Source organism: Lontra canadensis, unplaced genomic scaffold (genome assembly GCF_010015895.1).
Source record: "Lontra canadensis isolate GAN:19392208 unplaced genomic scaffold, GSC_riverotter_1.0 scaffold130, whole genome shotgun sequence".
Taxonomy (NCBI): Eukaryota; Metazoa; Chordata; class Mammalia; order Carnivora; family Mustelidae; genus Lontra; species Lontra canadensis.
This window is the reverse complement of record NW_022631124.1, coordinates 2879897-2905292: the sequence shown is the minus strand read 5'-3', so window position 1 is coordinate 2905292 and position 25396 is coordinate 2879897. Positions and strand designations below refer to the sequence as shown.

The window sequence follows — 25396 nt, the reverse complement described above, 5'->3', positions numbered from 1 at the left end:
TGTAGGGCGCCTGGGTGGCTCAGTGGATTGAGCCTCTGCCTTTGGCTCGGCTCATGATCTTGGGGTCCTGGCATCGAGTCCCGCATTGGGCTCTCTGTTCAGCAGGGAGCCTGTTTCCCATCCCCCCACCCACCCCCCGCCTGCTTCTCTACCTACTTGTGATCTATCAAATAAATAAATAAAATCTTTAAAAAAAAAAAAGTATTATGTATGTCACACAAGAATGAAATTCAAGTCTTTTTTATGTTCTAGTTTTGATGGTGACTGGATGGACGATTTTGACCAAGACATTTAACACCTTAATCATTTAATCTTATGCAAGATCAAGATTCTAAAGTGATCAAAATAAAAAGTGACCAATGTGGACAGAGGATATACAACATGAACATATTTAATGTACTTTCAGAAAATTGTCACTTGAGCTTAACTGATGAAAATTTACTTCTAACTCCAAAGTATAAAAATTCAATGTACATATTTTCTAGAATCTAGGACTAGAATTAAGAATTTATTTAAACTAATAAAATTGAAATAATAGTACCTTTAATAACAACAACTCTGCTTTCACATCCTCTAATTCAGCTTCTTTTTGTTCTAGTGACAGCCTCAGATTTTCAAGTTCCTTTACAAAACACTGTTCTTTTACATCATGGGTTTCATTTTTGCTACATAATTTTTGAGAGGCTTCTTCAACTTGACTTAAAAGATTCTGATTTTCAAGTTTTGTTTTTTCATTAGCATTCTTCATTTCTAGAAGATCAGACTGCAAGGCCTCTTTACGTGACAGTGTTTCTTCTAACTCTTTCCTTAAGAGAACTTTCTCTTGTTCATGGTCTCTTAGTAAAGACCGAAGTTCTTCACACTGAACCACGTTTTCTTCTTGAAGGCACTCAATCTTTTTTTCTAACTCTGCTACTCTTTTATCACATTGAAAAATCAAGTTGTGTTTTTCCTCATTTATTTTAGTTAAGGATTCACCTATAGCTTGCAGGACATTGGCAACATCTTGCTCTTTTTCTTCTGAAATTTTGGACTCCATCTGCTTAAGAAAACCATACAACTGAGTTTTGACAGATAACTTCTGAACCTGCTCATTTTCAAGCAGTGTACTTAAATTATCTCGTTCTGTAACCACTAACTGAAGTTTCTTTTCTAATTCAGAAAGGTGTTCCTTAAGCATAAAATCTTCTTTTTGGGACAGGAAAGCCTCTAAATCCCTATTTAACTGATTCTTTTCTGAACTTAATCTTTCATTTTTCTCATAAAGAGACTTCACTTCAGATGACAGTGCTTCTTTGTCTTCGGAAATAGTTTTTAACTGAATCTTAAGCTTCTCTAGGTTTTGGCTATTTTGATCCTTTTCTTTTAAAGTTTCTTCTAGTTCTCCTGTTAATTCATTTACCTTTTGTTCTAGTTCACTGTTGTACTGGCTGGTTTGCTCCACTTTTTCCCTAAGTTCTATTATCAATTTTTCTTCCTCTTCATATTTTTTATGGAGATTATCCATCTCTTCATGAGAAGATTTTATTTTACTTACAAAAATATTTTTTTCTTCAGTAAGAGAACTTATCTTTGCTTCAAATTCTTGTAACATAGTATCTTTCTGACTGAGACTAACTAAACATACTTCATTCTTTTCTTGAAGACTTTTTATGGTATTTTCAAGTTCTGGTACTAATTCTTGTTGGGATAACTTTTCATTTTCTCTCTGGAGACGATTCACAGTTTCAAGAAGAGCATCTTTTTCATTAAAGGCAGTTCTGAGCTTCTGCTGAAGTTCATTAACATCAGATGCTTGTTGTTGCTTCATCGATTCAAACTCTTGACTTATTTTCCCGGCGGATTCCCCCAGTTCTGTTTGTAAGATTTCCATAATCTCTCGCAAACTCTCATAATTTAAAATTGCTTCTTGCTTTTCCTGCTGTAGGTTTTCACACTGCTCTTTAAGACCCTGTATTTCAAACATTAATGTTAATTTTTCTTTTTCTGAGCCTGACAGAAATGTCTCATTTAGTTCTGATATTTCTTTTTGATGCTGTTCCTTAAGACTCTGTATTTCTTTGTTATGTTGTTCTATAGCACAGCAAAATTGTTTATTTGAATCTTCTAGCTCAGACTTTAATTTTTCAATTACACAGCTCTGTTCTTCTTTAGCTAGCAACAATTCATTAATTTTAAATTCCAAGTCTTCCCGTTCATGAAAAAACTCATCCTTTATATGTTGTGCATCAATTTCAAGTTTTAATTTGAGATTATTCATATAAGTTACCTCATCTTTTAAGATACTATGTTGAGACTCCAGTTCCTTTAAAGTATTTTCTAAATGTTTGACTTTTTCGTTTATTACTTGTTCTACAAAAGCATCCTCTTGTAAGACCAAAGGACACATCTGATTTTCATGGTTTGCACTTGGCGCATTCTCTAAGTTTTCTAATTCACATTCATATTTCTCCTGACTGTTCTCAGTTGTCTCACATTGTCTGACTAAATTCTCCTTTAACTGGTTTAAATTATTTACTTCTGCATCACGTTCTTTAGCAGATGCTTCAATTTGGCACATCAATTCTTTAACCTGCTCTTGATGTGTAGCTTTCAGTTGCAAAAGCTCTTCTTGCAAACTATTAATATCTTTTTGGTAATGCTGGGAATTAGCCTCAATGACTTCTTGGAGATGAGTAATTTCTTTCTCCTTTTCATTTGTGGCAGCTCTTAATTGTTTTTGCAGACATAAAATTTGCTCCTCAAAGGCTGGCCTAATATTCTGAATCTCCTCTTGTAGTTTTTTAACATTATCTTCGGAGTCACCCTGAAATTTAAGTTGTTCACAAAGTTCTAACTGTTTTTTGGTTGCTTCTTCCAGTTCCTTTTGCAAGCTAGCTTTATCTTCACTGTGCTTGGAATGTACTGCCACTAATTCATTTTTCAGATTTTCAATTTCTTTCATATAGTTTCTTTGCGATTCTTCAAACTCCTTATGCACATCTTCCATCTTAGTTATAGAATCCTATTATAAACACAAGCACACAACAATTATTTAAGACAAAAGAAACACCTGCCTTCAGGAAAAATATTAGCCACAGGCCAATTAAAAAAGGAAGTGAGCAACCTGGCGATTCACAGACCTGTACCCCTGGGGATAAAAATATATTATATGTTTATAAAAAATAAAATTAAAAAAAAAATGAAGTGAGCAAAAATGTACATAGAGAAATATGATACTGAGATTCCAAGAATTCTGTGCAGGCTGTGACTACCTTAAGTATGACAATATACTGCACATCAACAGTACTGAATATGCTACTTAAAGTAACGACTAAAAAAACAAGCAAATAACACAAAGTATTAACTAAGAAATAAGAAATCTGAGTTTAATTTCCTTTTAAAAAGTGATAAATTATGTAAGTTGCATTAAGTCAAGACTTTAATTAGTATCTCCTGAATAAAATAATAAGGAACTTTTGGAGAAAGTGAGCCCAGACCCACTATCTTAGAACTGAATAGATGATATTTAGAGTATGTGTGAGAATCAATTTACTTAAGTAAGTACTGTTGCACAAAATAAGTAATCTTTATTAATTTTTAATGAAGAATGACATTATAGCAATAAGGAAGATTAAGCAATGCAACAATGTTGGATCCATTTCTATGTAGCCAGGTGATCTTATTTTTTTTAGCTATGAATTTGTTTCCTTATAAATTATTAAAGTCATCAGATCAGATGCTTGTTAAGGTCTTAGCTCTAAAATTCATGACTATATTAGTTAAAAAATTAAAAAAACCAATATCAAATGGTCACCTTACCTCAACCTCTTGCTTCATTTTAATATTTTCCTTCTTCAGACAAAGACACTGTTGCTCAGTCTCTGCTTTTTCCAGAAGAAGGGCATCCAGACGTTCAGTCAATGCCTATTTTGGAACAGGATGATTTGTTTGCCTGAGGTTAAATATGGTGGATTGACCACATGCATAATTTTCTCTTCACTTTTTCCAAACCACACTAAAGCAAGGATAAAAGACTTAAAAAGTTCTATACAAAAGAACAAAGAGAAAAGGAGAAAAGAGGTGAGGATATGGGAAATTTCACCATATTTTTTGAAAACTGAAAATTGAAGGATGAACTGAATTAGAAAGAGGAAAAGTATAACTTACAGTACCTTTACAAGGAAACATATATAAGAAGCTGGCAAATACTCTAGAAAACTAAATGCTTGGAAACTGGAGGCCCCAGATACTGTTAAGGGAAGTATAATGTATGGGATTCAAAAATTGGGGATTTTTGAAAAATTGGGGTTGAAAATCTGAATAGGAAGTGGTTAGAATAATAGGCAAGAAATCACCCGTGTCCTGTCTTCCTCAGAGACAGGTTTGTTCTCTGCAGAAATTAAACAGGATCGGAAGTTAATGAAACAGAAATTAAATCAACAAGAGTCAGTTCTTTGAAAAAAAAAATGCTAATGAAACAACTAACAAGACTGACCAAGAGAAGACAGAAGTTACAATCAATCATAAAAATAAAAATAAAACATATCTACATATAAATCAGAGATACAACAGTTAAAGAGAATATTATGAACAATTATTTGGCAACAATAATAAAAACTGAAGTGAAAGGAATAAAAGTTGGTGGAAAAATACAGCTTCATTAACTCAAGGAAAAAATTAAAAAGCGCAATTAATACTACAACTACTTAAAAATCAAACTAGTGGCTTAAAAGTTGTCTATCAAACAGAAGGAAGTTTTACAGGTGGGTTCCATCAAATTTTCAAAGAACAGATTATCCAATTACATATGAACTTGTTCAGACAAAATAATAAGGAATTCCCAAATTATTATATAAAATTTGCATAACGATACAAATATCTGAGGACTTTACAAACAGGAAAATCACAAGTCCAATTCACCATGAATCCAGATAAAGTTAATCATAAAGGTTAAAATCTAGATAAATGTTAAAATACGAAGTGTTAGTCCACTATCACCCTAGATCTGCTTGCCTCTGAACTTACATGAAATAAAGAAAAACTTTGTTTAATAAAAACAAAACATGCAGAAAATTCAGAGTTTTCTATCAAGTTATAGCCATTATTCAGACAAAGGTAGATTAAAGCTATTTTAAAATATGGGATGACAACATTTTCCATCCCTTCTTAGGATGCTATTGAAGGACATGCTCTACAAAGATGCGGTTAACCAAGAAAGTCAACAACATGTCACCTAGCAAATAGGGGCCAATATAGGAAAGCACCGTAGAAATTCACAGGATCACGGGATAGGCCAGTTCCAGGAAAACTGCGGCAGACATAGAGAATGACAAGAACAAATTAGTGCAGGACAGAAGGCTCTAGAAGGAGGTGGTCCAGGAAAAAAATGGAAAAGATTATCTGATCACTTTGACCATTCTAAAGTAGGAGTTGCTGTGAAAGATAGCTAAATTTTCATCTGCTGTAATGGCAAATTAATAACTAAATGTCTAAAGTGAATAAATCAAGGAATAGCAGTATAACCATATTATTTAGAAACAGAAATAATTCCCACAAGTTACTTAGTATTATAATAAGCTCTTTAGTTATTAGCATTACTTGTAAATACATGCATATATTACTTTGGTTAAAACCATTTTAGTTTTAAAATTAGTTTTTCACACTACATAATGCATTGCAATATAAACTTCTGATTGCTAAATATCAGGGGAAGCCTAAATACATTTATTAAATTTAGGAGATACAGAGAGGCCATTAACTGAAAATAGCCAACACAGATTTGATTCCAGCAAAGAGATAGTAACAAAGATGACTGTACTAGAAATTCCATTCTCTTAACATGTAGTTTTCACCTTCCCCTTGCCTTTGGAAGCAGCAAGTAAGTTCACTTCAAATTTTGACATGGAAAATATGGATTATTATTCCTATTTTTAAAATAAAAGTCAAACATTCAGCTTTGAATAAAATTTTAGATGTATCCCAATGCACTAGAAGATCACTACCAGAAATAAGATGATTTCCAGAAATTCTAATTATAATTAACTTTTTTAAAAAGACATAAATTTTTAAGATTATATGAAAAACAGAAAGTTCTGTATTCAGAGCCACATTTTTCCAGGGTACTTTTCCCAATGAAGAGATAAAACTTAGCAAGAAGTTTTCCAGAGGTGTAGAGAATACATTACATCACAGTATAGGATTTTTCTAAAACAGAAAAATTACTGACAGCAATGGAATAACTGATATATATCTCTTTCAATCACTCCCTGAAGTATTTCTCTCATTAGAATTATAAGCCAAAGGTTTTGTTCCCATGAATTTTACCTAAGTTACTTTCTGAAACTTGAGTGGTGAGGGTAACATGCTTTAATATGAAATTAACCTGAAAAGTAAATCTCATTAACTTAGACAAATTTTCTAATTTCCTCTTCAGTAGTTTTGACAGAAAGGGAGAATACACCAACTGGGGATAAGAAGGAAATACAGGGCAGATATTTAAATATCCTGGAATGCAAGTGTATAACAAGTATTTCAAGGGCTAAGAGTTAACTGATACTAAATTAGAAAGAAGCCTCTGTGGTTCTCTCTTCAGATACAAAACCCCCCTTTTAGTGTGTATGTGTTAAATATCCCAACAAACAAAATATGCCAGTAACATAATTACAATAAGTTATTTTATTTTTTTAAAGGATTTATTTATTTGAGAGAGAGAGAGAGAGAGATAGTAAGAGATAGTAGATGCAAAGTGGGGGGAGCGCAAACAGGGGAAGCACGGAGAGTTCTTGGAGAAGCCGGCTACCCACTGAGCAGGGAGTCCAATGCAGGACTCGATCCCAGGACCCTAGGATCATGACCTGAGCCAAAGGTAGATGCTTAACAAACTGAGCCACCCAGGTGTCCCTATAATTAATTATTGAGAACTTACGTGACAGGTGCAATTTTAAGTGCTAAGCATGTATTAACTCAAAATCCAACACCTCTATGAAAAGTAGGTATTATTATGTTCTCTAGTCTACAGGTGAAGGAGCTAAAAGGGAAGAAAGTTAGCTATGGCCATATAGGTAGTACCTGGCAGAGCAGGGACCCAAAGATCAGAATCAGGTTGTCTGGCTCTAGAGTCAACACTCTTAGGTAAATATCAAGTAGTTTTACTTTAGCTATCACTGATTAAGAAAATACAAAATGACCAAATAAGCAAAGAAAACTACTATGAATTCAGTAATACTTAAGTAAATCAGTACACTGTGAATCCAAATGGTATTTGTGCACACTGTGCAAGCTTTTTATACTGTCTTAGCTAAATAAAGAACAAAGCAACAGTGCATGATATGCATCAGGATTTAAAGCTTTCTTACAGTAACTCTCTGGGGGTCCTTCAGTTGTACACTGCTCACAAGTTGGGAGGGCCCTAGTAAAAGAATATGGTAATTTATAAATGTATAATCAAAGAACAGGTTATCTAGACTCAAATAATAAATACAAAAAAGGAAAATAATTACTGCAGAGCTTTGAGAAGTAAAAGAAACTGTAAAGAAGGTTAGGCCAAACTGGGGGTGAGGAGGCAATCAGTCAGGATTAAGGGCATATAAATAAGGATAACCTTCTTTGACAGGAAGTACCAAAATAAAAATAGTACCCTGTGATCAGGTAAGAGCACGCAAAACTTAAAAGAGAAGAGAGCCTGGTTAAGGAGGTATCAAAAAAAGTCGAGTATGACATGAGGCATTTACCATACAGCCATAGAAATGGAAAAAGCATACTGATAAACTGCAGCACTATCCTGAAAGAACGAGAAGTCACTGGTGGCTGACACATGTAGAGAATAAAGGAAACAGGAAAACTGAAGAGTCTCTAAAGTTAAAAGTCCTGAAAAACAGTGCTGCCACTGGTTGTCCAGGCAAGGGGATTTGGTCTGAATATGAATATGAAAACAAGAAAAATGGGTAAATATTTCTTTCCCCAAACAGCTATAAATGTCAGTAGTCACATCCAGGGATATAGGTCTATTAACAGATTATATGTATCTATCAGCCTAAAAATTATCATCAAATTCCTGAGCATGGGTCTTCTGAGGGGGAGAGGGAAGAGCAGGGCTGTGATTAAGGCAACCCCCTAATTACAGAGTGTGTGGGATGAAGACGAGAGGAAGAAACACTCATTTTAGAACAGAAAGGGACGAAGAGGTCATTTAACTCTTTTTACAGGCAACCAGAGAGGTAAAAAACTTAAACCAAGGGCAGGGAGGGAGTGGAAAAACAGGGACAGAAAGCCAGACGGCTCTGGCAGACTGACAGCTTTAAAGGAAATCTGGTTTGTCATTAGACATTTCCTCTAAGTAAATACATAAAAATTAAAGCGATATTTGCAACTGTTGCATTACCTTAAGAATATCATCAGTTCCTCCAGCAACAGGTTTTGATTTCAATTCCTCAATTTCTTTCTCCAGTTCTAAATAGTTATTTAAAAAAAACCAGTTCAGAAATGAAGAAATTATTGTCTTAAGTGGTAAGTACATTCTTAAAAAAAACACTGTAAATCAGAATACATTTAAACAGCAGATATTTTGAGAAAGTATTAACTTCACCCAGTATGACCTTTTACTTTCCTTTTTCTTACAGAAAACTCATGATTAATATACCCAAAATCTTAATTCAGCAATTATTACATGGATTCTTCCCATGTTTCATCCCGACCTATATTTACTTCTCCCTTTTCCTTTTTTCTTACCCATCCTGATACTTCTGAAGCAAATCCCAGACATATTATTTTAGTTGTAAATAACTTCTTACTGTATAATCTTAAAGCAACAACTAACCTCATGTTAAGCATAAATGCTAACCTATTTCATTAAATCATGTCTAGGTCTGGAGCCTAGAACACCTTTCTAAATCCATTACTCTCTTTATCACAAGCTGATCCAACCTCCCTAAACACAATTTGACCTTTTCCAGTAGACAATAAATCTCGGCTTTTAGGCTTGGCAGTTAACATTTGTTAATCATTGCAAATTCATGGCCTCACCACACATATTAAAAAGGATACTGATATCTACATCCTTTTGGAATATAAGGGTGAACAGGCAATCAATCAACTTCAAATAAATATACTTCAACATTCCAGGAATGGAAATCTTTTATTACTTTACTTGAGGCCTCTTTTTACCTCTTTGGGCTCACCACCTTATGTCTCTAACATTTCAACTGATTGCTCTAGGAAAAAAAATGCTTTTTCAGATCAATATACAATCCAAATGAAGTAAAAAAAAATGTGCTTAATTTTAACAATTTTTTTAAGATCCTCTTCCCTGATTTTATTTTAATAATTCAAAGATAACTGCAGTTTAGAGATGTGAAATGGGGAAAAAAAAATCACAGGCAAATGGTTAAAATGTTAAAGAATATAGATTTCATTATAATTATGATTTTATTGGATATACCGGTAAACAAAATAAGCTAATATAGTATTAAAAACCTACTATTTTTAACCGTGTTTCAATGAGATTGTGGTGAAGATGAATATTTTCAACCCAATACCTGTACATCTGGATTTAGCTTTCTGTATTAGCATCATCTGTTTCTTGGCAAACTTGATAAGATCTTCCTTGGGCAATGTTTCCAGCTGAAAGGTGTAATGATGTTACCAGTTTGTTATAACTTATGTTTCTATTATACCACACACACACACACACACACACAAAATAAACATAATGCCCTCCTAAAAACATCCTACTGAATAAATCTGTCAGTCAAACCATATTTTGAAGAAGCAGCAAATGCAACTTCAACTAAACAATTACTAGTTAAGCAATTACTATGAAATGTAAAAAACCAACACATATCCTCTTCTGTACATATATTCTTGTTTAGGTTAAGACACGTTCTGGGTTTTGATTTAATTGTAAAATTAGGGGACTGGGACTAATTCTACTTATAGTTCCTTGGAGCTTTAAAATGATCCTATTCAAGGCTGAAATCAGTCTTTGGCTACATGAAAACACATAAGCATAATTAGAGTAACAAAAAGAAATAGGGTGCAGTAAGTTTTTTTAAGAAATCAGGGAATTACTTAACCCCTGGGCTCAGTTTTCTTATCTGTAAAATCTGGATAAATAAGTACCTGTCTTACCATTTAAGCTTACCATGGAGCTTAAATGAAGTAACTAAGTGTTCAGGTAAATGCCAAAGACTTAGTATGCAAGCAATAAACCACTGTCTTCTTAGTGGTTAATACTCATTGAGTATTAAATGTATGGGACCATAAAAATGACCTAATTCAGCTTTTTTTTTTTTATATTGGAGAAGCCTACAGAATAGAGTCCCTTGAATCCTGCTTATGTCACTGCTCTTTCCACTACACTATATAAATGCTCATAAATTAGATTGGTTTAATGGTTGAAAAACTGCAGAATCTCTCAGCAGTGCTAACCAGGAGCAGGAAGTAAACAAAAAGTCAACATTTTCCATAGCAGGGAACTTCAAAAACAAGCAAACAAACAAACAAAAAAACAAAAAAACGAAAAATCAACAGATTGGTTACTGTATGAATTAAAATTGAGATCCCTTGGAGAAGGACTTCTAAATAGGCCACCCCCCTACCCATGCCAAAGTTCTCCATTCATCACCCCTCCACCCTTCCGTGAGCCAGCTATTAAAGTATTGTATTCTTTTCACCTTAGACTTCCCGATCCCAGGGGTGGCTGGTGAAGCCACCCCATCTTGAACAGGATCCTGCAAAACAAAATCAAACCCAGGTGTCAGAACTCTTCTCCTAATCCTAGACGGAACGCTGGAATCTTTATTCCGTGGAATCAAATGTAGGAAACTCCTACGTGAGAAAGAACTAGGGAAGAGGGGGTCTGTCGTGTGGGAAATCGTATACAGTCTGGCTGTAAAAGAGCCAGATAACCGCGAGGGGCTGAGTCTGGGGCAAGAGGGAGAGACGAGGGCAGAGCGGGGCTGCGGGGCGCGGAGGGGTGGCAGCCAAGCCCTCACACTGCGCCCACCCCCGAGTCCCGATCCGCAGCGCGGGAAGGCCCGGCAGGGAGGTGGTGGGCCCCGGTCCCACTCTAGCCACCCCGGCACCGTTACCTCCATGGCAGCCGGCCCGTAGTGGCCACGCAGCCCCGCGGCCCGGCAGCCCGGCAGCGCCACGGCCCCGCAGCCCGGCAGCCCGGCCGCCGGCTCCGCACTTCCGTCTGCGGCCGCCGCTGACGTACCCTCGGCTGCAGGTTAAAGGTCGCGCTTCTTCGGGGACGTCCCACCCCTCGCGTCTCCATAGCTACAGACCGGTGACGCTTCCGCTTCCGCTTCTTGCTCCGGGAGGAGGGTCCCTGCGCGCGCTCTGCCCCGCCTGCTGAACTCTCCGCTTTCCCTGGCGCCTAGCGGCGGCTGCGTAACCAATACGGAAGAAAGTTTCCGCGGGGGCACCGGGTGGCTCAGACTCTGGTGTTGTGACAGAAACCCTGATGGGTTTGAATCCTGCCACTGCCGTTTATTGGCTATGAGAATTGGGGAAATTACCCCTCAGGGCCTCGTTTTCCTTATCTTAAAATCCAGTAAAGATGATGGGAGTACAGGATTGGGGGTAGGCACCCCCGAAAGGCCAGATACCTTGCTGTTGAGGGGAAGCCTCTGAGTGCCTGTCAGACCGCTGATTTCGAGGCGTTTCTTAAGGCAGATGTTGTCCGGCAGGGTGTCGTGTGAGCTTCCTAGGACGCTGAGGAAGCCAAGGATGCAGCTTCTCCTGAAGCAGGCATTTCTTGGCTCTTGAGAGGAGGTCCCCCGGGGATCTCTGCCCTAGAGGGCTCTGAACCCATGCTGGTGTGGTAGGAAGCAAAAGAGAGGGCCTCTCTCAGGGAGTTGGGACAGAGATGGGGGAAGACACCAAACAGGAGAAGAGAGCAAGAATCCTTACTTCTGAGGGCACAACCATTAGATTTGCTGTTTGAGTGGCCAGAGCTGCTGTTGTGTCCTGACTGGCCCTCCTTCTGTTTGGTGAAATGGTTTACCGTCATCCCTACTTTTCCATAATGTTTACAACAAAGCTCCTTAAATGAGGTAATTGGAATATACAACTTAGTTCCCTGGAGTTTGATCTGGCTTTAAGGATATGAAGAGGCAGCCTACAGTATGTGTGAAATAAATGGTAGCTAATCATTACTAAGTAAAGAGAGAGATCTATAATAGAGAGAAAAAAAAAAGTATTGCAGACAACATAATGTCCTCCCCAACGTCTGTTCTTCTTTGATAGTGTGTAGTATCTAGTCTTTGGCTGAGATTGATTCAAAGATAGTGCATGATGTCAGGCATACAGTCAGTGACATTTGGGACTTCTGTTTAATATTTTGGTTTAGTGATGATGTTTTCTCTTTCTTTGAATATGATTGAAGAAACATACAGCCCTGATTGCTTTTGATAGACATTTGCCTCTTATGATGGAAGGCAGCCTGAGGACAAAATTGATTATCAGGAGAAAAGCAGAACGAAGACAGTCACAGAAGAATAAAGCTGAAGTGCTGATCAATCTATGATGAATGAGTCTATAAATGATCTTTATTAAGTGAGCCAGATAGCATTGGGATTTACTGTTATTTGTAACAGCATTATACATATCTTGGGAGGAAAAGTTTGCCAGCTTGAGAAAAACACAAACTATCTCTCTAAGATGAGCTGACTTGAGAACATATCCATAAATCTGGACGTTGTACAATGTTATAAAAATGTGTGACTTTCGTGGGGACTAGAAAAATAATCTCAGACAACTTTTTAAAAAAACTAGCAAGTAACTCTTAAAAGCCATCAAACATTTTAATGTTTCTATGGCAGCAAACTATTGAAGAGGAGTGAGTAAATACTTTTGCAGGTAGAATTAGAAGAGTTCAAGATTTTGGTCAGCCTTTGGAGAAAAAGAGGAGTTTCTGTTGCCCTGTATATAAAGGCACATTATGAATACTTAATTGAATTTATTAATTGATATAGGAAAGGGTTAGCAGAATGGAACTTAAGTTCACTAATCAATTTTTTCCAGGTTTTGAGTATGCTTAGACCTGCAACTACAGTGATATTTGTTCTTTCTATTAATATAAAGCATTCTAGCTATATTTTTTCCCCTTCCAGTATGAGATCTGACCTAGGGTTGCATTTAGTTGTCATGTCTCTTTAGTCATCTTTAATCTGGAACTTTTCCAGAGACATTTCTTTGTCTTTTATAAAATTGATATTTTGGTTAATTATTTTATATCTTTGACATATTATCAACCTTGCCCCCCAAACAACCAAGCTCATAGATACAGAGAACAGACTGGTAGTTGCCAGAGACAGGAGGTGGGGAGTGGGTAAAATGGGTAAAAGTGGTCAAAAGGTACAAACTTCCAGTTATAAGATATTATTTATTATGGGAAGATAATGTACAGCATGGTGACTATACTTAATAATACCGTATTGCATATTTGAAAGTTTCTAAAAGAGTGGTCTTAAAAGTTCTCATCACAAGAAAAGAATTGTTTTTGTTAATGTTGACAGATGTTAATGAGACTTACTATGGTGATCATCTCACAATATATACAAATAGTGAGTCATTATATTATATGCCTGAAACTAATATATATGATGAGAGTTATATCTCAATTTAAAAAAAGAATTTAAAAAATTGAGATTTTTTGATGACTATAGTCTTCCCCACTTTTTATTTTATTTTTTTTTCAATTAACATTCAGTAAAATTGACTTTTTTTTGGGTACACAGTTCTACGAATTTTAATACATGTACAGACTTATGAATCCCTGGGATAGTCAAGTTAGAGAACAGTTTTACTATCCCTCCAAATTCCTTCATTCTACTTCACTTTAGCCACACACTCCTCCCATCCCTAATCACTGGCAACCTCCATGTTGATTCTTCATCACTGTAGTTTTGTTGTTTCATGAATGGCATGTTAATGGAAACATGCAGAATGAAACCTTTGAGAATGCTTTTTTTTATCAGGGTGAGAGTCACCCAAATTGTTTCATTTAGAAATAATTTGTTCTCTTTTCTTGATAAATACTATTCGTTATATGAATATAACATAATTTTTATCATTCACCGATTGCAGGACATTTGGGTTTCTAGTTTTAGGTGATTATGTATAGGCTTACTATAAACTTTCATGTACAGGTTTTGTGAAAACACAAGTTTTTATTTCTCTAGGGTACATACCTACAAGTTATATTTGCTGGGCTCTATGATAAGCATATGCTTAACTCTTTAAGAAACTGCCAAGCTTTCATCCTGATCATTACCTAGGATGTGGAAGATAAGAAATGATCTTTTTTCTAGGGACAGCCACATTTTAGTGACCATCTGCCTTAGTAAGGTATGCAGACCAGGATACCAAGGAAGTGGTTAAAAACCTTTTCAAGTCGATGTTTATGAAGGCTATTTCAGTGCTTAAGAATACCAAATGCCTGTAGATGGCAGGGAGTACAGAAGATCCATTGAATACCTTGCCAGCCCATTGTGAATAAGTTTTTTTAATAAATGGTGTACTATGGTCAAGTTGCAAATTGTCCACAAAACCAAACATGCGACACATAGTGGTCTTGGGGGTCACAATGGAGTGATTGTGGTTGGCTGGTTGGGCTGAAACAACAGCACCATAACCTGATAAAGTGTCATTTGTGATGAGGCATCATTAAAAAATAACTTGTACTACACTCAAATGATATGAGATATGGGAGGGGTTGGGGCAGGGATGTTGAATGTCTGTTGGCCCAGAGACAGCCAGGCCAACTTTGGACAGGAGTCACAGGTCTGGAATGCAGAGGGAGCCTCCACAGAAACAGAGCCCTTCCCTCAGTGCCTTTTTTGTGATGGTGGATGTGTTATGATGTCTGGTATGATGATGGCTCCAGGCAGCATGATAGTAGCAGCAAGAGCAGTGCAGGCCCAGTTAGCAGTTGATTCTGAGTAGTCCCATCAGAGAATGGGCCCTTTCTGTGGGCGCCTATATGAGGGCCCCAGAAAGTTTAGTCAGCAGCTGTAATTTGTTTCCACAGTTCATAGCCTCAAAAGAGGTGTCTTTAATTTATCAATCTGTAGTTTTTGAAGTGGCAGACCTTTGAAAAGGTCTAGACCTAGATATCTAGGACACTGGCAAAAGCCCAAGAGTCAGTAAACACAAAGCAAGGTTCATCAGGCAGTATTAGCCAGAGCCCTGAAAAGAACCTTGAGTTTAGTCCTCTGGGTGGAGGTGCCATGTCCATTTTTGGAGTTGCAGTGCTAGCACTGAGGTTGGACAGTGACTGCAGTCAGTGGAAACCACTGAGTTTTAGCATAGCCAAACCAGGCTCAGAATTTCGGGGAATCTGTGAATTGAGGGTCCAATGAGCCAGTAAAATAGCTCACATGACTGAGTGGGTGGCAAAATTTTCCTCAGAGAGATAGCTGCCTCTTTTTTTTCTGTGAAGCCTGGCTGTCTGTGGGGCCCGGCTGGCTGTTCTTGAACATATCATTTACATTTGATGATGTATCAAGGTTTTGTGAGCCTTGTTCGCATTTTCAGTCATAGAGTTTGAGTTGAGTCATCCAAAAATGAGATATTGGGCCAGAGACTTATAAGGCTTACATGGGCCATTCATTCAGTTTTGACCACAGCTCTGTAGCAAGCTAATAACTGCTTTTCAGAAGGCGTGCACCTGGTAACCCTGATGGGGGGCACTGAGTCCAAAACCCCAGAGGCACTTCCTCATGGAGGCTGCCTCCCTTCCCCAGAAGCTTTCGTCAACAAAATCGTCAGTCACAGAGACTTTTGGTCCGAAGTGATTATTAGAGATATGGAACCCCAAGGTAGCGAGCATGCCAAAGCCTGCTATAGAGCTTCCTTGAAGTCTGTTGTTTTGTACTACACTCAAATGATATCAGTTTATGGGACAGCCATAGAAAGGACCAAGTAGACTGCCCAAATGAAGCATGTACTATCCCCTGCTTCCAAAGAGCCAAATAAGGCTTCCATTTTGGGGGAGGGAAGCAGAGAGACAACAGTTTTTCCTTGACTTTCAGAAGGATCGAGCTCTGTGAATAGGAATAATTTGATTCATAGTTCCAAGAAACTTTACTTGTTATCAAACCCCTGACTTTTACTGGGATTTACCAGCCTTCTCTGTTAGAAGGGATGTGTTACTCCCCATCAGGGCCATTGAAATTGAGGCTTCTAACTTGCCAACCACCCAAATGCACATCATCTTTATGGTGAATGCTTTTGGACATGAGAGAAGAGAGGCATTTGCATTAAATCCTAACCCACCCACTGGTAGCAAATGGTAGAAGAATTTCTCCCACTAACCCATTTTAATGTGAGGCTCTTTTTTATTGGGAAGATGCCCTCTGGCACTTATGGGTTGGGGAGACACCAGCACACAACCCATAAGTTCCTCCCTAAAATTCAGATATAGAAACAGTAGCAGTTGAATCAACTAAGAGGGCCCCTCCCATAAGGTCACTTTAGCTTCCTTCCTGCATGATGAACCTTGTCCAGACTCCATCAATTGATGGAGCCCTTACAAGGGTCCAGGTAGGATGGTCATAAAAATTTGAGTCTCTCACTCTTGAGGTTCCCTAGTATATTCAGGTGGGTACATAAAGACTGATATATTCAACTTGCAGAGAGGAAGACCTTTGCTTAAACCCTAGTCTTTTTAAAAAAAGCATCTGGGTAGAAGGAATGGATGGGAAGAGAGGGATCAGGATTGAGAAGGAAAGGGCAGCTACATGCCAGTAAACAAGACTTTATATTACATTTTGTTCTGAGTAGAGTGGTGGCTGCTTGGAGCTGAACCAAATGCATATCTAATGTTTTTGATTCTCTAAAAGCTCTAGATCCCCATTGCTGACACCATTTATTTCAGCTGCACAAGATCTTTGAAAAAACAGTCCAGTTCAAAAACTGTGAGGGCCTCTGCCTGAAAGATGCACAGAATAATGAGAAATCCAAGCAGAATTGCCTCTCTTTTTCTTTTCTTTTTTTCCCCCAAAGTAATATGTATACCCAACGTGGGGTTTGAACTCATGACCCCAAGATCAAGAGTCTCATGCTTCTCTGACTGAGCCAGTGAGGCACCCCAGAATTGCCTCTCAACGTCTTATATCTTATAAGCTTTCTAATGCACTTACTAGTTTGAGAAGGTTTTTTATAGATATTTTCCCCCTAGATTTTTTTATATAGACAATCATGTCATCTTAAGAATGGGGACAAATTTATTCCTTCCTTTTCAGAAGTATGCCTTTTATTTCCTTTTTCTTATAGCACAGGCTAAGACTTCTTGTACTGTGTCGATTAAGAGTGTGAGAGTGTACACTCTTGCCTCCATCCAACCTAGGGGGAGAGGCATTCAGCCTTTGAACATTAAATATGATGTTAGCTATAGGTTTTATATAGATGCCCTTTATCAACTCTCTGTGCATGTAATAATAATAACAACAGCAATGATAATAAAACCCTCTGTTTTTAAAACACTGCTATGCCTTTATTGTAAAGATAGAACTTAAGTCTGGTAAAATTAAAAATATGATTTTCCTTAGACCGCTATACTTCCTTTTTCTAAATTTTAGATGACTATTTACTTATTTATTTATTTGAGGGGAAGAAAGAGAGAGAGAGAGAGAGAGAGAGAGAAAATGCACAAACAGGGGAGGAGCAGAATGGAGGGAAAAAGAGGAATCTAAGTAGACTCCCCACTGAGCATGGAGCCTGATGTGGAGCTCTATCTCACAACACTGAGATCATAACTTGAGCCAAAACCAGGAGTCAGATGCTCAACTGACTGAGCCACCCGTGCGCTCCAGCCTGCTACACTTCTGAAAGTGCCTCTGTTCTTGTTGTGTCCCTTTTATCTCTCTCTTTCTATTCTGTGTACTCTTTGATGATATTCTAATAGCATTTAAGTCTTTTAAGTGTGGCCCAAGAAGTTATGGTTTTGTTTATTTAGGACATTTGTTCCATTGTGGTAGCATGGCCTGGAAGATGGCCACATCTTTTTATCTCTTTCTCTTTCTCTCTCAAGCATATGTTTATCCCCTCATGTATATACATCACCCATCTTCAATAATTGACAATGCATAATCTTATTTCACTTTTACTCACATTTACTACCTCCCTAATTACCCTACATTATTTTGAAACAAATTCCAGAGAGCATATAATTAATTTATAATATTTATGAATGTATCTGTAAAAGACAAACATTTTAAGGTAAGTAAAACCATACTATTATCATATACAAATCAGAGAATTATTAATACCATAACATATCCCATTAATGTTCACATTTGCTATATTTCTTTTTTTATTTTTAAATTTTATTTATTTTATTTTTTTAAAAGATTTTGTTGATTTATTTGACAGAGAGAGAGAGAGAGAGAGATATCACAAGTAGGCAGAGAGGCAGAGGAAGGGAAGCAGGCTCCCTGCTGAGCAGAGAGCCAGAGGCGGGGCTCCATCCAAGGACCCTGAGATCATGACCTGAGCTGATCATGACCTGGGCCACCCAGGTGCCCCTGCTAGATTTCTTTTTTTAAAAGATTTATTTGTTTTAGAGAGAGAGAAAGAGTAAGAGAGCATGGGTGGGAGGGGCAGAAGGTGAGGGAAAGAGAATTTCAAGCAGACTCTGCACTGAGAGCAGAGACTGATGTAGGGCTCAATTTCACAAACTTAAGATCACAACCCAAGCTAAAACCAAGACTGGGTGCTTAACTGACTGCACCACCCAGGTGCCCCATGTTCATATTTGTTAAATTTCTTAACAAAATATTCTTTTTTTAAAAAAGATTTTATTTATTTATCTGATAGAGATTACAAGTAGTCAGAGAGGCAGGCAGAGAGAGAGAGGAGGAAGCAGGTTCCCCGCTGAGCAGAGAGCCTGATGTGGGGCTTGATCCCAGGACCCTGAGACCATGACCTGAGTCGAAGCCAGAGGCTTTAACCCACTGAGCCACCCAGGCAGCAAACAAAATATTCTTTTTAGAGTTTGATTTTTTGGAATATTAGGAGCCATACATTGCAATTGGATTTACATGTCTCTCAAGTCTCTTTTAATCTATAGGCCACCCCATCTCTTCCCTTTTCCTTTCAGTTATTAAAGAAATGGAGTCGTTTGTCCTAAGCATTTTCTTATAGTTGATTTTTTAAAAAATTAAAAAATTTATTTTATTAACATATAATGTATTATTAGCCCCAGGGGTACAGGTCTGTGAATCGCCAGGTTTACACACTTCACAGCACTCACCATAGCACGTACCCTCCCCAATGTCCATAACCCAACCACCCTCTCCCTACCCCTTCCCCCCAGCAACCCTCAATATGTTTTGTGAGATTAAGAGTCTCTTATGGTTTGTCTCCCTCCCAATCCCATCTTGTTTCATTCGTTCCTTTCCTACCCCCCAACACCCCCACGCTGCCTCTCAACTTCCTCATATCAGGGAGATCATATGATAATTGTCTTTCTCTGATTGACTTATTTTGCTCAGCATAATACCTCTAGTTCTATCCATGTCGTCGCAAATGGCAAGATTTCATTTGTTTTGATGGCTGCATAGTGTTCCATTGTATAGATATACCACATCTTCTTTATCCATTCATCTGTTGATGAACATCTAGGTACTTTCCATAGTTTGGCTATTGTGGACATTGCTGCTATAAACATTCGGGTGCACATGCCCCTTCGGATCACTACATTTTTATCTTTAGGGGAAATACCCAGTAGTGCGATTGCTGGGTTGTAGGGTAGCTCTATTTTCAACTTTTTTAAGGAACCTCCATGCCGTTTTCCAGGGTGGCTGCACCAGCTTGCATTCCCACCATTACAGTTGGATTTTTTGTATTGTGTATTTTGTATTGTGTCCCACTTACCATATTTCTTTTCCTCAGTTTCCTATAAAATACTAGTTAAATTTAGAGGCTTGATCAGACTTAGTTGTTGTGTGTGTGCATGTGTATTTGAAGAGTATTTGATAAGGGATGTTATGTACTTCCATCAGGAGATATATAAAATCTGTTGTCTTGTGATGTGAGCAGTCATTGATGATCATTGCCTAGATCATTAGGAGTTGCAAAATGGTGATGTTCAGATCCTATCATTCTTCAATGTATTAGCTGAAATGATTCTTCAAGGAAGAACTTCCTATCATTAACTGTTTTGTTATCTTGAGGGTAAGTGTTTGATTCTCACTTTACTTAACCAGTTTTCAAAGCAATGGATTTCAAAATAATCATCCCAAATTGACAAATTAGTTTTTTTTCCCTCTTGTAACCATTCAGCATTCTTGGATTTAAAAACAGTTGATGGAAGCACCTGGGTGGTGCAGTTGGTTAAGCATCTGACTCTTGGTTTTGGCTCAGGTTGTGATCTTGGGGTTGTGGGATTGAGGCCCATGTTGGGCTCTGTGTTCAGCATGGAGTGTGCTTAAGACTTTCTTCCTCTCCTTCTGCCCCTTCCACCCACTCTCTCTCTTTAAAATAAACAAATAAATAAATCTTTAAAAGAACAGGTACATGAATTTCAATCTATTGCAGCTATTCTTTGTTCTGATGTTCAAATTGTGTCATTTTTTATTTATGAGAACCCCTTCAAGCTGGCTCTGTAGCTGGCCATGTTCTTTTAACACAGGCCTCTTCTTTAACACAGCTCTCCAGGTTGGATGGTACCTTAGAGGTCAGCTTGTTTAATCTCCATTTCTGTTCCACTGAAGCTCATTTCTGCTTGCCATTCATGGAAACTTCCTGAGATGCTCTAACTATGTACTTACAGCTAACTTCCTTCTTGTGCTCAATCATTCCATCCTTTTTCAACTCCTCTAATCTAACCCCCTCTTCAGATTTCATTCCTCATGACTGAAGGTAAGCAGCATTATCTCTATAGGTAAATTACTTGCAGTAAAACAGCAGGTTCACCAGACACTGTGCTCACTCCAATCCTGTAGAGGTCGTTCAGAGAAACACAACAAGAAATAGTTACATTCCAGGAATGCAGCTATTGAATAGCTGCAGAAGAATTGATGTTGTTACAGTACAGTTCTGTTTTTCTCACATCTGACACCAAAAAAAGACTTCTTTTCTTCCTTTCAATCCTGCATTCCTCAGCCTGTCCTCTCTCGGCATTGGGTTGAGTAACACTGTCTGTAAATTGTAGGTTAGGTAGAGCAGCATGGAGTCCTCAGGGGGACAAGGGTCAGTGCATCCTTAACAATGTCCCCAGGCCACCTCGCAACTAAATACCTCACTCAGTTCCAGTTCACTGCCACCCGTCTTTCTGGATATCATTTGTGAAGAATTTTATTCTCTGAGATGACAGAGATGGACATAATGTCCTTGACCATTTGATAGCTTCTGCTCTTGTTCCTCTGAAGGAAAAAAATTCTTTAATTTCTTATCTCACTAGTTACAGTGAGCACTGAAATCCCCAAAATATATTTATCATCTTTCATATTTTCTTAAGTGAATTAAAGATATTTATAAATTAATTGTGCACCCTTTGAGATCTCCTGATATTCTTAAGTCCATAGTAAACACATATTTAGATTTTTTTAAAAAAGATTTTGTTTATTTATTTGACGGACAGAGATCACAAGTAGGCAGAGAGGCAGGCAGAGAGAGAGGAGGAAGAAGGCTCCCTGCTGAGCAGAGAACCCAATGCGGGGCTCGATCCCAGGACCCTGGGATCATGATCTGAGCTGAAGGCAGAGGCTTTAACCCACTGAGCCACCCAGGCACCCCCATATTTAGATTTTAGAAAAACTATCTTTTATATTTCACATTCTTTGGACTGATGAGTTCATGTTTTTAAGACACATAGTAGCATAATGAGACTCTGACCAGTTTAATGATGTGTTTCTTTCCAGTTGTACAGGTAATGTAGGTTCGTTATTGAACATCTGGAAAATACAGGAAAATCTCAAAAAGAAAATAAAAATCACCTTGAATGTGTCATAAAAATATAAAATAGGGACATTTGTCTTCATATTTGTCAATAATATGTGCTATGTTACTGGGCACATTGAATGCTAGAAGGAGACTGCTTTGTGTCAACCAGCACTATTCAAATAATATAATTTGTGGATATTAAAAGGCCCTGCTTAAGTAAATACAACTTCTTCATGAGTTGACATGGTGCCATCATTTCCTCCTTATATGATTTAGATGACAAAGGTGGGGCATTATTTGCAGAAGGGCTTCATTACAATACACCTGTTACTTAGGGTTCTGAGTGACATCTGATCTTTTTTTTGTTAGTACATTAGCAAGTTTTAGTTCAAGAAATTAGTTTTCGGGGCGCCTGGATGGCTCAGTGGGTTAAAGCCTCTGCCTTCGGTTCGGGTCATGATCACAGGGTCCTGGGATCGAGCCCGGCGTCGGGCTCTCTGCTCAGCGGAGAGCCTGTTTCCTCCTCTCTCTCTCTCTGCCTGCCTCTCTGCCAACCTGTGGTCTCTGTCAAATAAATGGGTAAAATCTTTAAAAAAAAAAAAGAAATTAGTTTTCGCCCCATTAGAGCCTCAGCTATATTTGTTAAAGTCAGTATGAATCTTGCCCACTTATTTATAAATGGGCATAAGAAACTAAGGCCAGAGTTTAAGATATTGGTCAGAGGCCATAAAATGGCTAGTGGGAATATTGGAACCAGAATTGAGGATTCTTTTTTTTTAATTAGAAAAAAAATTTTATTTATTTTTAAAATTCCAGTATAATAAATGTGCAGTGTTGTATTAGTTTCAAGTGTATAATATAGTGATTCAACAATTCTATACATTATTCAGTGCTCATCATAATATGTGTACTCCTAATTCCCAGCCTCTATTTCACCCATCCCCCCACCTCCCTTCTGGTAACCATTTGTTCTCTATAGCTTAGAGTCCATTTTTTGTATGTCTCTTTTTTCTTTGATCATTTGTTTTGTTTCTTAAATTCCACATATGAATCAAATCACATGATATTTGTCTTTCTCTGACTTGCTTATTTCACTTCCCATTATACTCTCTAGATCCATTGAAGTTATTGCAAATGGCAAGATTTCATTCCTTTTTTATGGCTGAGTAATATTCCATTATATATATATGCCTCATCTTTATCCATCTGTGGATGGACACTTGGGCTGCTTCCATACTTTGGCTATTAAAAATAATGCTATGAATTAGCATTTTCATATTCTTTGGATAAATAAATATCTAATAGTGGAATTACTGGATCACAGAGTAATTTTGTTTTTAGTTTTTTGATGAACCTGCATACTCTCTTCCATAGTGGCTGCACCAGTTTACATTCCCACCAACAGTGCACAAGTGTTCCTTTTTTCTACATTCTCACCAACACCTCTTGTTTCTTGTGTTTTTGATTTTAGCCATTTTTACAGGTGTGAGGTGATATCTCATTGTAGTTTTGATTTGCACCTCCTAGATAATGAGTGATATTGAGCATCTTTTCATGTGTCTGGTCATTTGTATGTCTTTGGAGAAGTGTCTATTCATATCTTCTGCTCATTTTTTTTAATCATTTTTTTTTATTTTCAGCATAACAGTATTCATTGTTTTTGTACCATACCCAGTGCTCCATGCAATCTGTGCTCTCTCTAATACCCACCACCTGGTTCCCCCAACCTCCCACCCCCACACCTCTTCAAACCCTTCAAATTGTTTTTCAGAGTCCATAGTCTCTCATTGCTCACCTCCCCTTCCAATCTCCCCCATCTCTTCATGTTTATATATATATATATATATATATATATATATAAACATGAAGAGATGGAATATGATTGTAAAGATGAAAATTAAAAAAGATTCTAAAAAAGGAATTGATAAGATAAGTTGGTTGGTAAAAGAAAAAAAGAGGAGAGAATGTGATCAGGCTGGAGGTAGATTTAGGGTACATTTTGATCTATTAGAAGAAATTATATCCCAGAATTTTAAAGAAAAAAAACCTAGATGTATACAAAAATTAAGGTTAAATACAATGAAGGAATAAAATATGACTATAATAATGAAAATTTAAAAATATTTTTAAAAAGGTATTGATAAGATAAAATAAAAAAAAATTGAGAGGAAAGAGGAAAAGTTAAAAAAATAGAATAAGAATAAAATAAAAATAAAAAAATTAAAAAACAATTTAACTTTGCAAGACTAAAGGATCACAGGAAAAAAGCCATGAAATCTATGTGTTGCTTCCCCCCAGCTCTGGAGTTCCACAGTTCTCATTGATTGGTGAACTTGGTCTTGGCTGGATGTTCTTGCTAATCTTCTGGGGGGAGGGGCCTGTTGTAGTGATTCTCAAATGTCTTTGCTGGAGGAGGAATTATACCACCCTTGCCAGGAGCCAGGCTAAGTAGTGTGCTCAGCTTTACTCTCCGTAGCTTTTGTTCCCTGAATGCTTTCTGTACAACTTTGGAGGACAGGAATGAAAATGGTGGCCTTCCAATCTCTGGCCTGGAGGAGCTGAGAGCTTGGGTCCCCACTCCTCAGTGCTCCATGAGAAAAGCAGTCAGTTGCTCCCGTCTCCCTGGTCTCTGGCTGCACTCCATGCTCACCTGGCCTGTGACCAAGTGTTTCCATCTCTGGGTCACAACCCAGTTTGGAATCTCCAAACCCAGCAGATTCCTGCCATGCACTCCCGCACCAATCCTCCCAGAGGAGGAAGGTGAGTTTCCCTGGATCTGCCACTTGTCAGGTCCCTGCCTGAAGAGCAGTGGCCTCAGTGTGCTTCGGATCACAGTTTAAGGTAACCCTGACCCGAGAGCCCACTGCTTATCTCCATCTCTATAGTTGGCTTCCCCGCTCTGATACCTGGGAGCTCTGCTGCACTCAGAAACCCCTGGTATTTCTGTGACCTCATGGGTCCTCAGACCACACTGTCCCCGTGAGGGCTCCACCCCTGCTTAGCCTCTAGAGCAATGTCCCTCAGTGATGCAGACTTCTTAAAGTTCTGATTTTGTGCTCCACTACTCCACTGCTTGCTGGGAACCAGCCCCTCCCCCTCCGGTCTATCTTTCCATGTTTCAGATTCATTTCTCCGCAAGTCCTTCCTCCTGAAATTGGTCGATTTTCTGTTCCTAGAATTGCTGCTCTTCTTCTCTTCTATCTCCTGTTGAGTTTGTAGGTGTTCAGAATGTTTTGATAACTACCTAGCTGAACTCCTGGGACCTAATGCTATTTCAGTCTCCTACTCCTCCGCCATCATGCTTCCCTCCACTCATTACTTTTATGGCAAGTTTCTAATTCCATTGTTCTTCCTATATATTTTTTTTAGGCATTCTACTACTGTAGGAACCTTCCCTTCACCTCTATTTATTTACTTATTTAATTTGATTTATATTTAACACTGTGGATTCATTTTTTAAAATTCTGTGGATTATAATTCAATATTAATTTTATTTATTTTGATGTGTGAATTGTACTAGATT

General features: G+C 37.8%; 1 protein-coding gene across 2 annotated transcripts in view; it reads right to left on the bottom strand.

The window, feature by feature from the left end:
* Window positions 1-11130, bottom strand: part of GCC2 (GRIP and coiled-coil domain containing 2) — a 56080-nt gene extending 44950 nt beyond the window's left edge. The window contains exons 1-6 of one of the 2 annotated variants that reach the window (XM_032842431.1): window positions 11070-11130; window positions 10653-10709; window positions 9516-9600; window positions 8363-8430; window positions 3802-3906; window positions 542-3004 (exon numbers count right to left, since the gene is read on the bottom strand). In XM_032842431.1, coding sequence (XP_032698322.1) covers window positions 542-3004; window positions 3802-3906; window positions 8363-8430; window positions 9516-9600; window positions 10653-10709; window positions 11070-11075 — 2784 coding nt within the window. In that variant the 5' untranslated portion in view covers window positions 11076-11130. The remainder of the gene's footprint in view (window positions 1-541; window positions 3005-3801; window positions 3907-8362; window positions 8431-9515; window positions 9601-10652; window positions 10710-11069) is intronic. The other variant, XM_032842429.1, reaches the window with a different exon arrangement.
* Between the last annotated feature and the right edge of the window lie 14266 nt (window positions 11131-25396).